The 22526-nt window shown below is 45.1% G+C and overlaps 1 protein-coding gene across 1 annotated transcript in view; it reads right to left on the bottom strand.

The window, feature by feature from the left end:
• AR (androgen receptor) overlaps positions 1-22526 on the bottom strand; it is a 127175-nt gene that overhangs the window by 40168 nt on the left and 64481 nt on the right. Inside the window, exon 3 of the mRNA XM_089536384.1 lies at positions 13162-13278. Within this exon, the coding sequence (XP_089392510.1) occupies positions 13162-13278 (117 nt within the window). The remainder of the gene's footprint in view (positions 1-13161; positions 13279-22526) is intronic.

Below are 22526 nucleotides of genomic sequence, written 5' to 3'. Positions count from 1 at the left end.
AGACTCTGCTCTGCCAGGCTGGCTACCATCTGGCAGGTGCTGTAACTCTAGAGCATGGCAGACCTTGCAAGCTAATCCGGGAGTGGGTCGGAGGGAAGAAAATAACACCCGGATCCTTCCGTCGCTTCAGTTCTCCCCCTCCCTTACGGGTTTCTCAAAGGCACCCCATGAGCAAGAGAGTAACTCATTTACCGCTCTGCTCTCCACTGCTGGTCTGCAGTTACCCAAGCTTTGCAAAGTCATGACTGTCTGATAGTAAAGCCATGAGGCTGGAGCAGGGTGTGGGTTCCTCTTCCATGCCTGGGATGCAGCAATAGAAGGGGAGCAAAGATTTGTTTCCGGAGGCCAAGGGAAGGCACGCAGCTCCAAGAAACCAAACCGGGGCTCTTGGCTCAGAAGCCAAAACAACGGGACCTTTCCCCCCCAGTTTCCTTGAGAATATTCCAGAGAACCCTGCTATCCTATAATAGTCCGTCCAGCTCCACAACAAAGAACATGTTGAAATTATGGTGTGTTTGTACGTCTACCAGCTGCTACAACTCCTCTCGGCCCACATTTTGCCTCGGCTGCCAGCCTCTTTTGCTGCCATTGCACCGCAGTTAGTCGAACTGGCGACTCTCTTTCGCCAGCTGCTAAGAGGCCTTTTCATCGCAGGCCAGTTTGGCCATTTGGCCCTGGGATCTATCCAAATCCCCCCCATAGCAACGTCCAATGGAAACCCAGAGTTGCCATACATGATTCATCCAGAACGGCTTTGGAAAGAATGGTCTTTTAAATACAAAGACCTTCTGAGGCCGAAGTGAAGCTCAGAACAGATTATTTTCCATATGGACCTTTGTGGGGTTTTCACCCCTCCGACATGGAAACGCGGCCCATTAAGAAAGGAAATAAATAAAGTGGCTTCTTGGGGAAGGAAAACAAAAGCCCCAGAAGCAGCTTCCAAAGAAAGCTGACAATGTGTAAGATTAAAAAACAACAACAACAACAACAACAACACACAAATCTGTTAAACTTGGACGCCAAAAGAGGGAATGAGCTTAGAGGGCTGAGGTTTGAGTATAGAAATGTTTTCAAGACCTAATTGCATACAATGCGTACGCTTCTATTTGGCGAAGCACAGTTCCAAACTGAGTGTTGCCGGATTAACACAGGTTTACATAAAACTGAAAGACAAACCGCAACGTTTATGAAACGCAAACATTCAACACCTCCATCCACACCAATTTTTTGGTTCTGAGACAAGTGTGTCATAAAACCAAAAAACCGCAAGAGCTCCACCAGCCTTAGCCTTGCTTTGAAAATACTATTAAACTGAATTTGACAAGTGTTGAATGACGAAGGTGGAGAAAGCAAGAGTATTATTCATGGACTGCCTATTCTACCTCAATCCAAGCTGGGCCTGTTTCATCCAATATTTCTGCTTCAAGCAGAGGTCCAAGAAGGATAAGAAAACCATTCACGCTCGAGTATTGGCAAGATCTAGTTCCTACGGCTTCTGAAATAATACTGGCTGCATCTGACTGTTGTGGCCAATAGCCACTGACCAAGCTAGCCTCCCCGAATGTGTCTCATCCCTTTTTAGAGCCACTTAAAGCCATAATGGGTCCTTGAACAGATCAAGCCTGAAATCTCAGTTGAAGCCAAGGTGACCAAATTGAGTCTGTCGTACTTTGGCCACATCATGAGAAGCCAGGAAAAGCAATAATGCTAGGAAAGGTGGAGGAAGTAGAAAGAGAGAAAGACCAGATGGATGGAGTTAATCAGGAAGGTCATGGTTATGCAGTCAAATGGGCATGGATTTGCAGGACCTAAGCAGACCAGTGCAGGACAGGCTTGGAGATGTCTTATCATGAGTCGGAGTCAACTCAAGGGCAGTTTACAACAACAACAACAACACCGAGAAGCTTTCATAAGCTCCTGATTCCATATGAAGACCTTAAGAGGGTCACACTCCTTCCATGCTTTCAGGAATTGACACCAGCACTACTAGTAGTTTTTGGCTGACCCTGAATAAACAATGCTTTTGAGAAGAGGATTTCTGTGGAACTCTGGTTCATCAGATACTGTGAATGTTATAACCAAGTTTCATGACCAGTACGTTTTTTCTGTGCATATTTGTGTGTAGTAGAACTGTAGAGTCAGAAGGATGAATGAAGAACGAAGGATGATGTCAGTAATGGAAACCCATAGTCAAAGTCTCCTTCACAGGTGGCCACCCAACCTGTTTAAAAACCTCCAGCAAAAGAGAGTCCATTAATCCACTAAACAGACTAGCTTAATATCAGTGAGGTTTCGACGGGAGGAAAGCAACTTCTGGATCCCGCAAAACTCCTGTAACAGTTTAACCGCTTTAAAGTTAGGTCTACTCTTAGGATCTTCCAGGGAGACCTCACTTTCAACATTGTTGTGTATGCCTTCAAGTCATTTCTGATTTAGGGAGACTTTCAAGTGACCCTACTGCAGTTTTCTTGGCAAGATTTGTCCAGAGGGGGTTTGCAATGGCCTTCCTCTAAGACTAGCAGAAGGCAATGACCATGACAAGAGAGTGTGACTTGTCCAAGGTTATCCAGTTGGTTTCCATGGCTGATGTCATGGTTGCACAGGGTTCGAGTCCAGCTGCAAAACCAATATATTGCAATGGCTCTCTGAATGAGGCAGATGTGAATTCTGCTCCTCTCTTTTGCAATATCTGCAGCTCTTTGGCCTGGGAGTGACCCGACTGGGCTATTGCTGCAGTGTTCATCGGCTGAGAATGTCCTGTGCCTCGTTCTAATAACCCACAAGCACATTATTAAAGGATAGCAATTAACTGTGGCTCCCTGGCTAATATATTCTTGCCAGGTTGGTGGCCGATGCTAGTCTGGGCAATTCTCAGCCTGCTTGGTAAGTGCAAAGTCAGTTTCCTCTCCAGAGATGTGTCAAGTATATTAACTGTACTACAGGCCCATCCTGCAGGACCATCCTGTGTTCATCTACTCAGAAAGGCAGCAGATCTTTTCCAAGGCTAATATATGTGATCCATTCATCTGCACGTTTTGATCTTGTCTTGTAAATGAAAGCCCTGCTGCGTTCAATGTGGATTTTGGGTGGAAGGAGTGAACTGTACACTTACCTGCTCTGCTCCAGGATTGGTCTGGACAGAGGAGGTATTTTGGCAGGGCTTTTATGTAAATCTCATCGACTAACCATTGGATTTAGGCCCATATGTGCTGAAATATCCATTTTTGTACATTTCGGCTCCTCTCCTGAGCAATTTCCCCAGACATCAGAAGAATCAGAAAAGGATGCAAATACTTGTTGGTTCAATTGAATGGGGGAAGCGTCAGTCGACTCGGGATATGACTCTGTGATTCTTCCATTTAGCCAACTCTAACTGAGATGATAAGAAGTCCATCCAGATGGAGGGCAGTGTCTCCTACCCTTATCCTTAATGGTCTTCATAGCATCAGCCAACCTTCGTGAATTCCTGATAAACCAGGACTGACTCAGGAAGAGCATAGGGTTATTTTTATTTTCCTGTTGTAAATGATAAATGAGGAAACAGTAGTGAAGAACATGCCAAGAAAGAGGAGGATGAGGATGAAAAGGAGGAACCTCTTTACCCCTCACCCACTTTGTTGCAGGTGAATAGTTTGTTGCAGACTTTAATTTTAAATAGAAAGGTGACTCATAAACATATAAATAACGCGACAAGAGTGCCACCAAGTCCCTGTTCCAGGAGGAACCAGCATGCATTTCAAGAGGGCTGGCTCTGGTTTCTTTCTGCATGCAAAAAGGAAAAAATAAAATGCTGCATCCAAGGGAAGGGAAGTTGTGCGGAGGTCCCCCGGAAGCCCCACAACTCAAAGGGGACCCAGATGGACTCCAGTGTGTGGTGCAACTAGTGCCTGAACGTATTCCTTGAGAAACTACCAACTAATCTGCGAATGGCACAGACAGACACTGCCAAATATGTATCAAATGCTAGCTGTGAACTGAAGCCAACCAGCCAGATCAGACTGAGATGATAATGTCTCCATGTCCATTTTGGTTATCCTTTAACTGGGTCCTACTCCATCTCCTTTCTCCTGGCTGCGATGCACTCCTGCTGCTGCATCCCAAGCAATAAACAGCAGCACTCTCCCTGCCGCTTCTTCCTCCTGCTTTTATGTCTTATTGACTAGGAAGCCCTTACACATAATGGGATAGCAAAAAATCCCGTAAAAATGCCACCGAGGACCCAAGAAGTGCTCACTCTCCACTAAAAAACAACAACCCACATACTCATTAACTTATGTATTCCAAAACGTGTGCCAAGAAAAGCCATACAGGGGAGCCAAAAGAACATGTATTTCTTATTTTGAGTAATTCACCCACCATTCCTACAGAGCTGCTGAAATCATAAAACTGGAGCCTTAGAGCTGGAAGGGACCTCAAGGGCCATCTATTCCAGCCCTTGCCATGCAGGAATACACAACTAAAGCATTCCTGAAAAGAGGCCTATCCAAACCCTGTTTACAGATCTCCAAAGAGGGAGAGTCCATTATCCTCCAAGGTGGCCTCCTTCACTGTCAAATGGCCCTTTCTAAAGAGAGAGAAGTTCCTTCTACAGTTTAGGTAGGATCTCTTTTCTTGTAATTTGAATCCAATGGTTTGTGTTCAAGTCTCCAGAGCAGCAGAAAACAAGCTTTCTCCATCTTCTCCTTGGCATCCCTTCAGATAGTCGAATATGGTTGTCATGTCACCTCTCAGTCTTCTCTTCTCCAAGTGAAACATAGAAAGGCTGAAGGTTTCTCCTCTAATCCTTGTTTTCATACCTACTATGAGCATCTCCATAGGTTTCAACCTGCTGTGGCAGCTATAAAGGCTCAAAACGTAAAAGAAAATGCTTCACCCACTCTAAAGCCACTAGTAGGGATGGAAGAACAGTTGTAAATATTCACTATCTATTTCAGAAGGAGAAGCAGATGGAGAATGGTGAATATTCTCTCCACTTCAACTGTCCCTGTATCACAAACGCACTTAAGGGCTTCTTTGCACCACGTGGCTCAACATGAGCAAGCAGAACATGAGAGCCAAGGACCAAGCCAAGCCCTCCTCTTCCAGGGAGGATCAGATTTCTGCCCTGAGAGTTGGGTTTACTAGACATATGAGCATGGTTTGGCCAGTGGGCTCTGGCTCTTTGCTGCTAACGGGCCCAAAGGTCCTTTTAGAAGTGTAATGGGAATCGAGATCCATTCCAACAAGGACTTAAGATTGACCCACATTTTCTGACAAGGATGAAAGAGCTTTCTTGAATGTTGCAAACAGCCCAAAGTCTTTGGAAATGTCAAGGGGAGAAGGATGCCAAGGCTTCTGGAGCTAATCTGAGCCTGTTTGGAAAGGAGGACTCTGACTCTGCATTCCACAATTCAATCCAGAGTTTGGATTCTTTCCTGGATCTACTGAAATGTTTTCCCCGCCCCTGTTTTGGAGCACAACCAAGAGTCCTGCTGGGCAATCCAATCTGGGAGGTTAATGTTCCCGTCCCTTTGCCCTCGTGGGCAAATGCACTGCTCCCAAAAGAGAACTGAAGAGCGGAGATGGAGGAGCGGCTCACACAAGAGCAAAGGCTTCCCCATTCCTCCTGCGATTGACAGCTGCCTGTGAATTAAATGGAGGAGCAAAGTGACCTGGAAAGTGCAGAAACCCAGCTCAGCACCTGCAGCCGAAAACCTCTCGAGCCCATTTGCCAACACTTTAGCAATGGCAAGACACAGGGGCTTGGCCTTACCTTTCCCTCCTCACTTAACCCCCCCCCCCCAACACACACACATGATGTGCTAAATGGCGCTTGCGTTGGCCTTGTGGGAGCATGCATTTTGGTAATTTGGGTGCATGTATCAGTTAATTCTAGGCAATTACCAGAAGTGCTCTGCCTGTGGCTTATATATCTGACTCCTTGGTTGTCCTCCTTTGCTGTGCTGGCAGGCTGATGGAACAGCAACACTCAGAGAAGCATGTTGCAGAAGAACTCGGTGATGGAGTGGAAAGAGAAGCACATCTCATGCTCTCCAAAATGCCTGGAGTGGTCTACATGCCACCCCTCTGACCCATTTGTGGGACTACTTATGGTCAGAAGAACATGAGCAGAAGACAACAGCTGGTAGTTCATGGATGCCTACTGCAGAACCATCTGCGACTACAGAGCTTCAGAGCCTTGGCAGCCATTGAAGGCTACAAATACATTGTCTGTGTTGAACAGCAAAACATGCTCGGTTGCATCAGGTCAGGATGAAATGCATACTTCCCTTGAGGCCACTGGTTAGGCACAATGGGGTGGGAATAAACACTCCCTGTGACAACGGCTCACAAGTGCGGCTGTCAGGTTATCGCTGCTACTCTAGAGGAGGGATGGAACATATGCCAGTGACCCCCTGCAGCCCTTGTGAACCCCAGTCAAAGCCCCAAGAAATCCCCCTTCCATGCTGAAAAGAAGTTTTATGGCTGGGGGAAAAAGCAATTAAGATTTCTCTAATCAATGCTGTTTGGAGAGTAGGTATTCCTACAAAACAACAGGCGGCATTGCAGTGCCACTTCTGGTCACCCAAAATGGAGTTCTGGAGGAGTCCAACCTGATGCGGTGTGGTCCTTGGGGAGATGGAGAGTGACAACAAAGAGTATTAAGCGGGGATGGTTACAAGGACCATACAATTCTACGGCTCCAATAACTTCACTGGCTGCTGGTGTGTTCCTGGACAACGTTCAGCTTGCTGGTTTTGACCTATAAAACGCTTTATGACTAACAGACTGTCGGTGTAGCCACAATCCAGAATTAAAGCAGTCTGGCATCACTTTAACTGGCATGACTTTATCCTACAGAATCCTAGGATTTGTAGTTTGGGGAGGTGGGTATTCAGCCTAGTCTGTCAGAAAGCTCTGTCATTCACCTTCTGGCAGAAAGAGATCAGGGAGGAGACCAATCAGACCGGCTGTGGAAGGGATTTCCACAGCATTGGAGCAGCCACCAAGAAGGCCCTGTCTCCCAGGTCCTCCCCAAATGTCCCTGTGAAGATTGTGAGACAAAGAGAGAGCCCTCCCTCAAACACCTTAAAACCTGTGCTGGGTCACATAGTAAGATATGGTCTTTCTGATAGTCTGGACCCAAGCCATAAAGGGCTTTAAAGGTCAAAATCAGCACTCTGAATTCCGCCCAGTTTAAGAGGCTGAAGAAGAGGACTCCATCCATCCATCCTCCTTACTGCTCACCTAAGAGAGGCAAACTCATGTCTCTCAAAGAAATCTGAGTGGGATGCAACTGCAGCCATGAAAGTTACCATCTTCACATCTCTGGAGATTCATTGGGAGAAAATGCACATGTTGCTGCAAGTATTCACACAAGGGTTTCAGGGTGTTTCAAAGAAGCAAAGGCAGTAGAGAGCAATATACCCACTTTACAATGGAAATGGCTAAAGCATACATAACAGAATGGGCAAAACCAATGTAGAAACACTTTCATCAGTGGGGTAAAGTTGTGTAAATTAAGTTAACCAAACAAATCAACTTGCATATCAGAGGAAAGGCATACACAGATGGCACCAATGGACATTTCACAAATGTCTACATCTGTTAATACCAACTAGGGGAGACTCACTGAATCAATTAAACTTAGACTTTACCGTATCAAGTTCCTGTTGTTTCAGTGGATCTATTCAGGTGGAAACTAAGAAGGTCAAAGTCTTGGTATGAACCCAGGATGGAAAGTCAACACAAGTGAGGGGACTGACAGATTTTGCACACCCTGATTTTCCCCTCGCTTGGGCCAGACAGGACAAAACGCACCCCTTCCAAAAACCATGTGCCCTCCTCTCTTTGAAGAGCAGCAAGCACTTAAAAAAGAAGAAAAGCTGTTAAGTTGGCCTGGGTGAAGACCTCAGCTAATTTTAACCTACGCAGAGAAGCCGAAGGGATGAATTGGTTTGATGACCCAATAACTAGTGCAGCCTGTCATAAAACTTTCAATGTTTAAGAGTTGCAAACTCAAACGAAACTTTTCACAAACCACCTGACGCTTGCAATAGACTCATTACAAATGCAGAGGAACCCCTTTTTTCTGGGATCCTGGCTGCACACCAATCCCACCTTTCCCAGACTCCGGAGTGTGTATACTCCCCGGCAGAAGTCGATCCCAGCACTTCTCCCAATGGCACAACCCTTTCCTTGCATTTATGCTTATCCCGAACTTCCAGAGTGTCTGCTGAGAGTCTATTGCACTTATTCTATCCTAAACAGATGGGATGCAAATATTAGGGATGACTCAATGGAAACTGGGCCGGATCCAACTAGGCAATTTCAATGCCTAGGCTTTTAAGGGGAGCACAGCATCCAAACTGGGAAGGAGAAATTGAAGTTAGCTGCTCATATTAAAAGGGCATTTCATTTTCCCAAGGGGACGCTCCACCGGATACAAACTGGAGCGATGTGCGAGTGCTTACCCCGATCTACTCTGAAGCTAATGTGCTGGGCATCTTGCCATGCTAACTTCTCTGCCTTGCTATTCACTTCATAAGGATCAAGGTATTTCCTTGGCAGAAAACACATTACACATCTTTCAGAGTCAGTATTTATGCAACAGCACCATAACACTAAGTGGGATTATCACTGGTCTGCGGATGGGATTAACTCAGAGGGATCATGTTGCTGAAAAGAAAAGGCCCCAGAGTCTGATATGTTTACAATTCAAACCTCTGCGCCGCGTCTATGCCGAACGCAGGTCTCTTGAGCCCAATGGGATCTGCTCCCAGGTAACTATGTTTAGGATCACAGAATTCGTGTCTCAAAGGAGAAAGCAATACCAGTAAATTCTTGTTGACAGCTGGAGGAAACTGCTCCAGCAAAAGTGATTCAGCACCAACCGAGGATGGGAAAAGCCAAGAGGCTTTTTAATATTCTGTGCTTTTTAATATTCTGAGTTGGTGCATGATTCATAAACAGGTGCCGGCACCTCCATTAAATAGTCCATCTGAAGCTGATCCCCTCCTCTGACTTTTTTAAACGGTAAGAGAAAAGCTGGCCAAATCATCAGACCTTGCTTGGGTCTGGGGCTTCAGAGAATTGTGGAGAGCCAAGACGAAGGGCATCACCAGAACAGAAAGAGAAAGGAATATGGAAAAGGGAGAAAAGAGGCAAGAAGATAAAAGAAAGAAGGGAGGAGCCTTTCATGGCTTCAAGATGGACAACGAACTTGGTCCAGAGCCAAAGGTTGACCCAGAAAAAGTGAGTGCCAAGAGGGAACCACTGGTAGACCTTTGTGATGTTGAAATGTTGACTTCTCTTCCTTCCCAAAAGTTGCCCAGCCCCTGAAAGGGGCTTAAGGGTCACTTGCTCACAGCTGGTCAAAGGCTGCCATCAACAGATCAAAGACCTAACCAAAGAATCCCAAGGCAGGGATGCCCATGTTGACCATAAGATAATTCTAGCTTAGGTCTGGGCTATCTGCCAGACTGTATCTTCTTATACAATCCTGGCTAGGTCCTTAAATTTTCCCTCAGTCCCAAAATCTTCAAAGCTGTGGTTGGTGGGAACACATGATAGGACCTTCTTGGTGGCTGCCCTAAACTTTGGACATCTTTTCCAAAGCCCTTTTCTCAATCGCACCACCTGCGCAGACGTACAGTTGGTAGGAAGGCAATGTGCATTGGACATGCCCAATGCACATGAGAAGTGCCTAGTGCTCATCAGAAATGCTCACTGTCCATCAAAAGTGTGCAATGTGCATCAGAAGTGACCAATGCACATGAGTAGTGTCCAGTTCTCATCAGAAATTACCAATGTGCTTTGGAAGAGACCAATGTGCATCAGAAGTGACCAATGTGCATTGGAAGTGCCTGCTGTGCATTGGAAGCAGCTGGTGCACACTGGCACGCTTTTGCTGGTGCCCAGATGTACATATTCCCAGTTCACTAACTAGGATTTGTTGCTTCTCTTCAGTGTAGCAACAGATCCCTAAAATTAGAAATATAGACTGTGATGTATATATAATCTTGGCCAACTTTTCCCTCCCTCCTTTTGTTATATTCCTTTATGTTCCGGGATTCAAAAGGGACATTGAAAATGCCTCACCTCTTGGCCAAACTTCTGTCAGTTTTTCCAAAGAGCTGCTCTGGGGTTTTATAATGCCTAACAAGTTAAATAATTAACCTCTTTTAAGAGTACCTTTATGGATGTGTCTCCAAACGGAGAGAGGGAGGGCGCTTGCGCTGGGTCCAACCGGAGCAGAGGCAAGATCCAAAGGGCACCTTTGGCTGCCAAGCTTTTTGGGCTCATGTCCAGAGAAACTGCAATCTTTTTGAAGCGCGGTTTCAGGAGTGTTCTGCCCCGATAAAGGCAGGTGGGCAGAAGCTGGCACCAGTTGATTCATACCAATCCCCTTCCAAACTCCAAAACTGCTTTGGGAAATATTGGGACTTGGACTCAGAGTATAAGACCAAATATTTTCGAGCGCAAATGGGCAATCTAAGCCTCTGTTTTGCTTGCCACAAAGCTGACCGTTTTGTTTCATCTCTCGTCCGCAGGAGAGGCAAAAGCCTTTCCCAGAAGACAATGGGATCGGACGCCATTTTGTTTCGCTGCAGAAAAGGCTTTTGTTCTCGCACCTCCCTGAGGTGCCTTTTCCATTCCTGGGAAATTCAAAGTAGCTGCCACTTTCCCCATTCATTACGCCAGAGTAGCAGCCAAACTGTTGTCTAACATCCACCCATTTTGGCGGATCATTCCTCCAACTGTTCATTTGTAAGCCCCTGGGAAGGGCAGTGTTAAACACAACCCAACAAACAACCTCCAGAGGGGATTACAGTCGCACTGCGCCTTTCTGTGCAATCTCATTTCTTTAAACTTTAATTATTAGTAGTATTATTTTCAAAATGAGAGCTTTTTAAATGTTCAAATACTTAGAGAGTCCAGAGTGAAATTTTGTAACAACACAGATGTTTAAAATGTGTTTTAAAGTATGAAAAGGGGGGAATCCCCTATTGACCATACCAGCCGGCACATTGGACATTTCTAGGCGGTGAGCACTTCTCATGTGCATTGGGCATCTCCGATACACATTGCCTTCCTACCAACTGTACTCTGTGCAGGTGATGGGACTGAGAAAAGGGTTTTGGAAAAGAGGTAAAAGTTTAGGGGCAGCCACCAAGAAGGTCCTATCATGTGTTCCCACCAGTTATTGAATAACATCAGCATGTGGATAAATCCCAGTTGAGTCTATGGGTCTACTCTGGTTGGGATGAACAGCAGGACTTAGCACTATTAATGCAGAAGTTGTTCTTTGCTATGTGCTTTTAGGACTACTATGAATTACAATAACCTTCTCCTAGCATTTCCTTGGCAAGAATTTTTCAGAGGTCATCTTGACTCTGTCTGAGGCTGAGAGAGTATTACTTGCCCAAGGTTTTGAGGGCTGAGTGGGGATAGGAAGCTTAGAAGCATAGAGTTGGGATGGCCATCTAATCCAATATCCTGCCATGCAAGAACGCACAACTAAAGCTCTCCTGAAAGATGCCCATCCATCCTTGTTCTCCTGGATTCCTAGTCCAACTATACTACTCCAGTTCTCATTTTTGGCAAGATTTCTTCAGAGGAGGTTTGCCACTGCCTTGCTCTGAGGCTGAGAGTGTGTTACTAACCCAAGGTTACTCACTGGGTTCCCATGGCTGAGCAGGGATTTGAATCCTGGTCTCCCAGAGTCAAAAATATGCAACACACTTGACTCTTGTTATGGTTGTTAGGTGCCTTCAAGTCAACTCTGAACTGGTGAAGACCTAGTCGCAGGATTTACTTGGCAAGATTTACGATTCAGAGGAGGTTTGCCACCATTGTCTTCCTCTAAGGTTGAGACAGCATAACTTGCCCAAGGTCCACTAGGACCTTCAAAGTATGGTCTCCCAGTCCCCCATGATGACCGCTTCATAAGAGGTCAAGTCCTTCTTCCATATGTGAGCAAAATTACTGTTTGCACAAACATGGAAAAGGACTGTCGCACCGGCGATGGAAGAATGGATTGCTATGGTTGCTGAGTTTGCCCAAATGGCCAAATTAACGTTGGTTCTAAAGGATTAGTCAACTGAAGCTTATTTCTGAAAGACCAGAAAGCATTTATGGACTTTCTGAGCACTAAGAAATCTAACGATGTAATAATCTGTGCTTGCAGTTATTAGTAATTATAGTCAAGGCTGTTTAGCTGGATCTATAAAGGTACAATCATGTCTTTTTTAAAAGCTCTTTTACTTTTCATTTCAGTTCACTTTGGCTAGGGAGGATCAGAGCCCTATTGTGTTTCCATTTTATGTCTCTTTTTAACCGTCTCTTTCCTTCTTCTCTCTATTTGTATAGCATTTGATGGCATATTAGATTGTTAGTGGCAAAAATCAATAGGAAATAAATTAGAGAAGTTAAGTCCCATTCTCTGTGGGAGTACCTTTCTAGTAAACCTTCTTAAGGAATCATCCTGAATATTCACCCTCCTTCTCTGTGTCGAAAACGCATGGTCATCTGAATGCATGAGAAGCATACAGACGGCCAAATGTGTGCATTTCTGCAGATTTCAGTCGATAGGCCAGTAAACACCATAAAGCTTCCCCCCCTTTTTTGGCAGAGTTTACCCATTTTTGGAGGGCCCTTGCAAAAACCCGAACTCCTGCAAATCCCGTGTGGTTGGATTACTTTCTATTCGAATGGAACGAGGAGTATTTTGAACATATTTAGGCCATTCCCCCAGACAATGCCTTCTCTAATAAACCTTGCAACTCTCCTCTCTTTTAGTCTGTGGAACACAGGCCTTTTTGGGCTCAGTTACAGGCTGGTATTGATCCATGCCATGGCCAGACCTCTCTTTGGGAATAGTGATAGTTTGACCCTTCCTGACAGCAAACAGGATGAGATTTCACAATCCTGGCCAGGGGTCCCTTTTGGTCTTCTGACTCGACACAGTCTGCAAGTGTGCCAAAAACCCATCCAACAAGGGCACTTGTGTTTAATACCCAGCCAAGGTATAGCTGCTCTGGAGCAGGGAATGATGGCAACAGCTGAGATCCCAGCCAGGCGGCCATCTCCCGTCTCATTCGAGGCACGACTCAGAAATAGCAGGGCATGGATGCCAATAGGGAACCAGAGACCCCTCCATCCCAGAGCATGCGCTCTTACCTCCGAGGGTCATCCCGGCTTCGTAGCATTTCCTCAGGCGGCACGAAGGGCAGTTTTTCCTCCGAAACTTATCGATGGTGCAGTCGTTGCGGCTGGCACAGAGGTACTTCTGTTTACCTGGAAAGGTTCGGGAGAGGAAGAAGAAAACAACGTGGGTTGAAAACAATGCAGTGGACGCATGGCTGAGAGCATCAACAGACCAGAGACATCAAACTAAAGAAACGCTCCACTGCAGGACCATTGGTTGCTTATTATGGCGGTTTCCTCTCAGATAACCTTGGCCAAAAATGCAGAAACATACACATAATTCATGTATTGATTTTGAATTGGAATCATGTATTGATTTTTGAAACCCCCCCCCCCTTTCCTTCACCTTCTCCCAGTTTTCCTGTTCAATTGTGTGTTTATTTACATGGAAAGGGTATCTCAATATAGATTTCAAGCCCCTTTTTCTGTCCCTTCCCACTGACCCAAAGCTGGATTCTGGAATTTCCTTGTTCTGCTTATATATAACCAAAGAAGTCCTAATCCAACTGCTTAGAAAGTAGAGTTATAGATGCCAAAGAGAGCTACTAAGAACCCAGCTCCTCTTAAAGCATGAACTTCCAATGATGAGGGAGTCTATCAAACATTAAATATGTTTCTTCTGAACACCACATTAAAAGTCTAAGCATCTACACTTTGCTAGACTAAGCATCTCCTCAATGGGACCAGGCTTGACTATAACAGGAATTTATCCGACTGACGTTGCTTCCAAGCCATCATGCAAAGTCTCTCCTAGGGTTTTCTTGGAAAGAGAGGCAAGGCATTCTTCCGATGCTGACAGATTGTGGCTTGAATCAATGGGTTTTATTAAGTCGACCCTTATGTAAGTCCCTTTGGTTCAATGGATCTACTTTTTCTGGGAAGAAAGCATTTGAGATCCTAAGTTTCCAAACCTCATGACCATCTTCCCATTTGCCCATATCCTTCTTAAGTGCCCAGAACTTCATGCTGGACTCTAGAATTGGTCTGGTTTGCACAGAATAGAGAAGAACAACGGCTTCTTCTGATCTGGAAATGCCGCTTCTCTTAACATGACGTAAGATTGCATTATTATGGTGCTCACGCTGTTGGCTCAGACTGAGTAGTTCACCCACTAAATCTTCTAGATCCTTTCCGCAAATCCTGCACCCATCAGTTCCCCCTTTTCCACACTTTTGAGTTTGATTTCCCTACCCACATAGATGTATATTTGAAATCTATTTTTTTGGTTGGAGATGCTGATCAAAAACAAGGCTGAAAAAGATTTCATCCAAAACAATTATAGAGGTGTTTAAGGCCTCAAGAGAGGGCCTTGCATTCAAGAAATGAAGCTTTGGGTGAGTGGTTATGACCTGGCTTTTTAAATAGGTTAAAATACTGCCCTTTTCATTCTGCAGTGATCTGTTTCATCCTTCCCCTTAGCTTTATTTCATGCATTTTCATAGATTTAAGCAAAATTAGTTCTTATTAATCCACAGTTATTAATCCTCCTTACCCACGGATGTTTTCAAGCACCTAAATTCCAAATAGTAAGGCTTGATTTTCCATTTTGTATAAGGGATACCATTTTGCTATGCCACTGTATTTAATGGGACTTGAGCATCCATGGATTTTGTTATCCATGGGGAGCTCAGGAACCAAACCCCAGCAGATACCAAGGACCCACTGAACAGAAAGGGAATAGAAAGGATAATTAGCCAAAGAAAGTGGGTTTGGGGCAAGATTTTTACCTGTTTAAAACACTGCAGGGATCATGGCAGACTTCAAGGAGGAAAGAAAGGAAGCAGAGGAAAAGAGGAAACAATTAAAGACGGTTAAATGGAAGGAGGTGCTGACTCCAGAAGGAGCAATGACCAAGAGAGCAAAGAGCCAAGTGGAGAGGAAAGGAGGAGAGAAAGAGAGGTCAGAAGCTGGGATGAAGGGAAATGAGCTACAAATCGAGAGACTGCGCAAGAGGATTAACACTTCATTTTCATGGCATCTGCAGCTGCGTTGGAGAGAAGCGGTAGCTGCGCATTGCTCCTCCAACCAAAGCGTTACCAAAGAGCTGCAAACAAACTCACAATTATTTTTAATAGCCGACTTGCATATAAATGTCCACGCAATAACACTGCGGCGTAATGGAAGCCAGGACGGGGGGAGAACACATCCCTAGGAGACGGTAAAAGGCAGAACATGCATATAAGTAAAAGCCAGGACATGCGAAAAGGGTACTAACAGTGGTGTGTGTGTGTGTCAACAGAAGCTTACTTTGCTCTTTAGACCAGAGACAAAATTGCATTGTGTAACATGCCTCAATTTATGGAGGGATGTTATTACTGGACTAAAAGGCTTCTCTCTTGTATGGCTGCAAAGGTCGGGAGGACTGAGTCCGCCAGTCTATTTATATTTCCGTCCTTCTTAGAAAAAATTAATTAATTAATTGGTTGCTTGGAATGTTTTATGTTACGCAACGCTAACAACGACCGTAATAACAGGACCGGGGCCCTTGTACCTTGAGCAGTTGCTGGTGTTGATGCTCACCCAAGCTTCATTCGCTGAAATCCGTTCTTCTGAACAACCATTAAAGGTACAGGAGCCCTGATTTGTATTGCACAGAGCAATCTTACCTGTCCCCCATTAATAGAGCCAATGGCGGCCCTGGATCCTAGGGTTCAAGTCCTATGGCTGAAGTCTAGAAGCCTTCCTCTGTCCCATTCTTCATTTCCTCCCATTGCCCACCTTTGCACATGCAAAATGGTGGGTTGGCAAAAGGGGCTGGAAAACCCATGACAAACCCATGATCACTATCATCAGAACAACTTGGGGTTCAGCTCACGATGGAGAAAACGAAGTGGAGGAACATTTAAGATATGCACAGCATTGCTCCAAGGTTTACCAAAAGGTTTTTGAACCCGCCCCCCAATGAAAAGATACCAGAACAAGATTGCCTTCCACTGGCCCCAAGGGTAGGCAGAGTGAGAACTGGAGGGGTCTCCTGCACCTTTAATGGTTGTGTAATAGGGATTCCCAGCAGGTGTTGCATATTACCTGGCTGCATATTGCCTCCTCCTTTTGCATGTTCATTAAAAGTACAAGAGATGTCTCCCGTTCTTGGCCTAATGGTCACATAACCACACACATGGAGTTACCATACAGTCATAAAAGCAACACAAAAGGGAGTAAGTTGGGAAAGGACAATCCGCCAACTAAAACGTCAGGAGGAACAAAACCATTTTAGCCCATTCTCTAAAGCAGCGGTTTTCAACCTGTGTATCGTGACCCCTTTGGGGGGTTGAACGATCCTTTCACAGGGGTCACCTAAGACCATCGGAAAACACATATTTCCGATGGTCTTAGGAACCAAGACACCGCTCCTCTATCTGTTTTAGGGTTGGGGGTCACCACAACATGAGGAACTGTATTAAATGGTCATGGCATTAGGAAGGTTGAGAACCGCTGGTCTAAAGGATAGTGAGGTTGGTGCCCCATTACACTTCCATGGGTGGTGTGTTAGACAAGTAGGGAGCCACACCAGAAAGGGCTCTATTTCTTATTAGCATATGCATAGAAATTACTTTGAATTGACCCTCCACAGTAGACCTTAAGACATGATCAGCCTTCGGTAGGGAGAGGTAGTCCTTCAGGAACTGGGTTCGGAAGCCATGCAGGGCTCTAAAGGTCAAAATCAGCACCTCGGGTTGGGTTTGAAAGCAAATGTGGGACCAAGGCAGCAGTCCCAGGGACACGATCCCATTTGGTTGCACCTGTTGGGTCTCTCATTCATAGGGTCACCATAAGTTGAAGCTGAAGATGATTAGCATCAAAAGCCAACAACAAAATCACATTCTTCACTAGCTTAAGCTTTCAGGCAGTGCACCAGTCACCTGAGCCATCCAACTGGGAGGCTATCAGAGTATGGACCGCTATGATCCAACTGGTCTTCCAAAGTGGAAAGGAACCCCAAGGGATACCTAGTCCAATCTCCTGCCATAGAGGAATCAGTATCTAGGACATCCCTGAGAAGTGGCCACCCAATCTCTACTTACAAACAAGGAGAGTCAACTACCTCCCGAGGAAGTCTGTCCGACTATCAAAACAGCTCTTATCACCAGAAAGTTCTTCCTGATATTTAACTGGGAACTTCTTCTGTCTTGTAATCTGAATCCATTGGTCCAGGTCCCACCTTCTGGTGCAGCAGAAAACAATCCTGCTCCATCTTCCATGTGATGACAGCCCTTCAGATATTTAAAGATGGCTATCGGATCATCCTTCTCTGGCCAAAACATACCCCACTCCTTTAATATTTCCACAAAAGGCGTGGTTTCTAGACCTCTGACCACCTTGGCTGCCGTCCTTTGGATAGGTCCCAGCCACCTCCAGTTCCAGCACTGACTGTCACCGGATCTGTACCTCTAGTTACTTTCATCAATCCATGTGGAGAAGAGTAAGTTAAGAAATGAAGGTAAGAAAGCCAGGCAACTCCAAGAATAACAGACTAGAGAGAACCTTATGCCATTTTATCCCAATGTTTGACTGTCTAGTGTTGTGTAGGAATCTACACAAGATTGCATAGAAGAACACAAAGGGTTTTTTGTGCAGAAAACAGGCTTCCTGCACAAATCCATTTTCAGTGCAGAGAAGAGTTTCTTTGTGTAAACGCCATGTGCTTTTTTCTAAGCAGAATAATGCTTGGGACATTCAAGCACACAAGGAATGTTGGTTTTCTCTTCCAGTATGAAGAAACCCACTATATTTGTCCCTATATGCAATGATGAAACAGTCAAGGACTTACATGACCAAGAGGCAAGAACATTGCTGAAGGCCCCTTCCAAATTACTGCAATGGTGTGGGTACCTCTATGTTTATGTGTGATGCGTTGGAAACTCCATCACAGAGGAGGAAGAAATCATGCTCCATGTCTCAATGTCCACCTGGTTGGTTCTTCTCATACACTGTGGATCTTCTAACACTACCAGAGCAATGTAGGAAGGAGACATGATTCCAAGTCTGTGATGTAAAGGCAGGAGAAGTCTTTATGGTGCTTCGAGGGTGAACAGTGAGCCAAGAACATCCCTATCTCACCGCCAAGCATAACCTGATGCCAACTCATCACTGGTGACTACTTTGACCAGAGGGCCATGCAGCTATGGATGGGGCTGACATCTCAGGATCCTATGGCCTTTCCCCACCATGGCACACTGCTTGATCTACAGGTGCAGACAATGCTCACAAATGCTCTTGCCCTTGATGAGAAAGAGTGTCTCAACATGGCAAAAGCATGCCATTGAGACAATGGACAAATGACTGAGATTTTTCATCAGTTAGGACTTCTCTTTTGGGCTTGTGTGTGTGTGTGTGTGTGTAAAAATTTCTTTACACAGAAAATTTCTTTGCTCTGAAAACTGTGCATGAAAATGTTGCTTTCTGTGCAAAAGAGCCAACTTGTTTTTTTGTGCACGAAAAGTCCTTAAGTATGAAAAATTGTTGCAAAAAGCCTTGTACTGGTGAGAAAACGTTTGAAATTATCCATTCCTCCGCACAAGAGTTTAAAAAGTGACTATTTCCACCTGTAATTGAACTCCATTGCCACTACCTTCTCCTGGGAGCATTACTGGCTGCAAATAATGACACATTGGTTACTGAACCCTGCCAAGTTCACTGTCCCTTTGCAAGGAAACTTCAGGGAAGGCGGTGGGGCGGACCTCCATTTTGGGGGCTCCCAGCCCACCTTCCTGGAAGAGCTTCACATGGCAGGCAGTCTGTATCAGCCGTATCCCAGGCAACTGCTGAGTCCAAGAGCGAGAAGCCCCCCCCAGCCTTTGAGCTGCCTGTCATTACAACTGGGCTCTTTGCCTGACACTGTTGACCTCCATCGGCAAAAGCGCCTCAACAACCCGTAATCAAGGCCTTGCACAAAAGTCATTAGCCGTCTTTTCTCTTAGAAGAATGCTCTCCCGCTCTTGGGGCGCACAGCGTGACTTCAGGGCAGAGGCTGGGAAACAACAACCAAACATTAAACAACAAAAACAAGTACCCCCCCTTTCCAAACCTTGTAATTGCCTTTATTAGGATGTAGTTGTAATGCTCAAGACTGTCGGCTGCCAAAGGAAAGGAACATAATGGGGCTCAAGTACAATAATGCAATATTTCACCAAGTTCTTTTAACAGAACCGACTCTCAGCCGCTCCTTATCTCTCCTCCTCCTCCTTTGGTCACAACTTCTTTCTTCCCCTCCCATTATCAGCTTTAACAATACTTATTTGTGAAGTCAAAGGCTTTCATGGATGGCATCCCTAGTTTTTTGTGGGTGTTTCAGGCTCTGTGGCCATGTTCTAGAAGAGTTTATTCCTGACGTTTTCCCAGCATCTGGAAACTCCACTTCTCTGAAGATGGCAGCCACAGATGCTGGTGAAACGTCAGGAATAAACTCTTTTAGAACATGGCCCCAGAGCCCGACCCCCCCCCCCAAAACAACAACAACTATAGTACTTACTTGGTTTGGGCAAGGTAGAAAATACTTGAAATCGGATAATGCAAAATCCCTGTGAGCAATGACACAGGGACCAATGAACATTGATGGCAGCTGGAGAATAACCTGCTGTTAAGCTATGGATAAGTCTTCTCCAAACTGTGCTTGACTACAACTCCCATCAATGGCCACACTGGCTAGGAGGCGATGGGTGATGTAGTCCGGCACAAGTGGAGGGTCCCAGATTCGTGAGTGCTGGGCAATAGGAATCTGGGCAAACCTTGTTAGAGATGGCCAATCACCGTCTTTGAAATGTGGGGAAAGCGATGCAGCCCAGAGGCTTCTCTGCAAAATAGTTAGTCGGGGTCAATTAGAAATACAGTTACGGCTAGTTAGGAAGAGAGGAATTGATAACATCTCATACAGTGGGTCCTTGGTATCTGCTGAGTCTAGGTTCCTGGACCTCCCCTGGATGCCAAAATCTGTGGATGCTCAAGTCCCATTAAATAGCATGGCACAGTGAAATGGTGTCACTTGTATAAAATAGCAAAATCAAGGCTTGCTTTTTGAAATTCATATATTTTTTGGGAATATTTTCAAGTTGAATCCATTGACAAAGAGGTTGACTTATCAGGTTTTGGGAGTTGGGAATGTGAAATGAGTTCAGGGAGTTATATAACAACCTTTCACTGGTTTAATTGTCTGCAACTGTGCCTTGTGATTTGTGATTTGTTTTCATTTAAGAAATGAAAGGGAGAACTAGTCATGCTTTACCAAACTGAACCCACTGATCAACACAGCCACTTGCCCTTAATAACAACCTCCTTGAGACCCAAGTACTAGATCCAAGGAGGGATCCTTAAAGTTTAAGGCAAGGTGGGCTACCAGAGGACAAGGTCTGGAACTGGGGGGGGGGGCATCTTGGATAGGGGTTCAATGACAGAAGTTGCTAATACACAAAAGAAGGACCAGTTAATGCCAACATTCACTATAACAAGCAAGGCTCTCACGAAGATGTAGGACGTGGCCATCTTGGATGAGTGAGCCCAAGATCTACCAAATGTTCCAAGATGATGGTGATTCCAGATGCAAGTGGCACCATCCAGGTGTAAGATGGTGATTCCAGATGCAAGTGGCACCATCCAGGTGTAAGATGGTGATTCCAGATGCAAGTGGCACCATCCAGGTGTAAGATGGTGATTCCAGATGCAAGTGGCACCATCCAGGTGTAAGATGGTGATTCCAGATGCAAGTGGCACCATCCAGGTGTAAGATGGTGATTCCAGATGCAAGTGGCACCATCCAGGTGTAAGATGGTGATTCCAGATGCAAGTGGCACCATCCAGGTGTAAGATGGTGATTCCAGATGCAATCGATCATCATCACCATCCCCACCACCATCATCCATTTTCATTTTCCAAAAGGTGTTACCAATGGGGGTTTGGGACCATCTGTGATTTAGATTCTATCAACCTAGGAATCAGGGAAGTCTCTTGTGACAGTATGGCATGTTAAAACCAAAGTTATCTTTTCTAACTGATCCTAGCTATGGCAATTTTGTTCCTCAGTCCAATTTCCTCAGTCCAGTTTGGAACACTTATCACTACTGGAACCGCAGTTGCTATCCTTTCTCAGAAAAGAAATTATTTTAAGCATAATTATCATTATTACCACCATCTTTCTTCCTAGCATGCTTCCCCCCCAAAAAAACATAACTCGAAGTGGGTTAAAAAATAGGAAAAGTGACTAACCCTTGGCGACCAAGAAGCGCATGAAAGCATTAAATGAAGCTAGCTTTGGCATCAAGCAAGCCTCCAAGGGAAGGCATTCCTCACTTGGGTGCCACAGCTAAGAAGGCCTTTTCCCTTCTCACACAGTGTATTAATCTCATATTCAGACCATATATATATATATATATATATATATATAAAACATCCCTGAGCCATTGGAGAGAATATGTGCCCAATTCCTCCGAAGAGCTACAAGGGGAGAGGCTACTTGCCAGCTGGAAATGGCAAACCCAGAGTTGCAATTACAAGATTTTCACATGGAGCCCCCATAAGAGGTATTTTCGTGCTTATAGACGAAAGCCTTGCGTTGGCAGAAGACAACGAGATTAAGTTAAGGGAAACAAAAATATTTCCCCATCATCATCATTCTTCTATTACTTACTGTTTCAAGGATGAGTCACTCTAAGCACTTTAGCATAAACTGATGAGTGCTCAGTTAACCATCATCTCAAACGTACGGAGCTCTAAAAAGGCTCTCATTTCATCTGGAGGGTTCTTTCCTCCTGCTCTTATCTGCATGTTTGGAAAACCTCTCAAGGGCTTGACAGCGGCGAGGCAGCGGTGCTTCTGAACAGTTTAGTCTTTCCACCTCTGCAATTGCAATGAATTACTCCAGGCTTCCACCCAGCAAGAGCCAGGGTCCCAACATTGCTCTGTTTGCTACTCTCACTCTGAATACTAAACCATGGAGGAAGCAACTGTTTACTGTATTTTCTCAGAAGACTTGGAGGGAGAGGTTGGTCTCTTCCAAATCTAGGAGGGCACTGCTGTGGGCATTTGTTGGCCAGGGCTGGGGAGGCAAGGCAAAGGCGACCAAGAAAGGAGCATAGGTTTTGCGTGCATAGGGAAGAAAAGTGCATTTGCCTCCCCTCCAGGAGAGTGACCTTCTTGTTTCTCTTCCGCTTGGCAGCTGCAACCAAGATGAACCACTTCTTGGGTGCTTTGGTTTATAGCAATTTGATACCACTTCACTTGTCACAGTTCCCTCTAACAGAAACATGGAATTTGTAGTTTGGAAAGGGACACACATTGCCATGCTGGAGAGCTCTAGTCTATTCCCTTAAACTATAGCATAATGACATACCAGAAGGTACTAAGCA

The sequence above is a fragment of the Sceloporus occidentalis genome, unplaced genomic scaffold (assembly GCF_023333645.1).
Source record: "Sceloporus occidentalis isolate IW3139 unplaced genomic scaffold, rSceOcc1.0.p SCAF_8, whole genome shotgun sequence".
Classification (NCBI taxonomy): domain Eukaryota; kingdom Metazoa; phylum Chordata; class Lepidosauria; order Squamata; family Phrynosomatidae; genus Sceloporus; species Sceloporus occidentalis.
The sequence above is the reverse complement of the archived record's forward strand: the minus strand, read 5'-3'. Positions and strand labels throughout refer to the sequence as shown.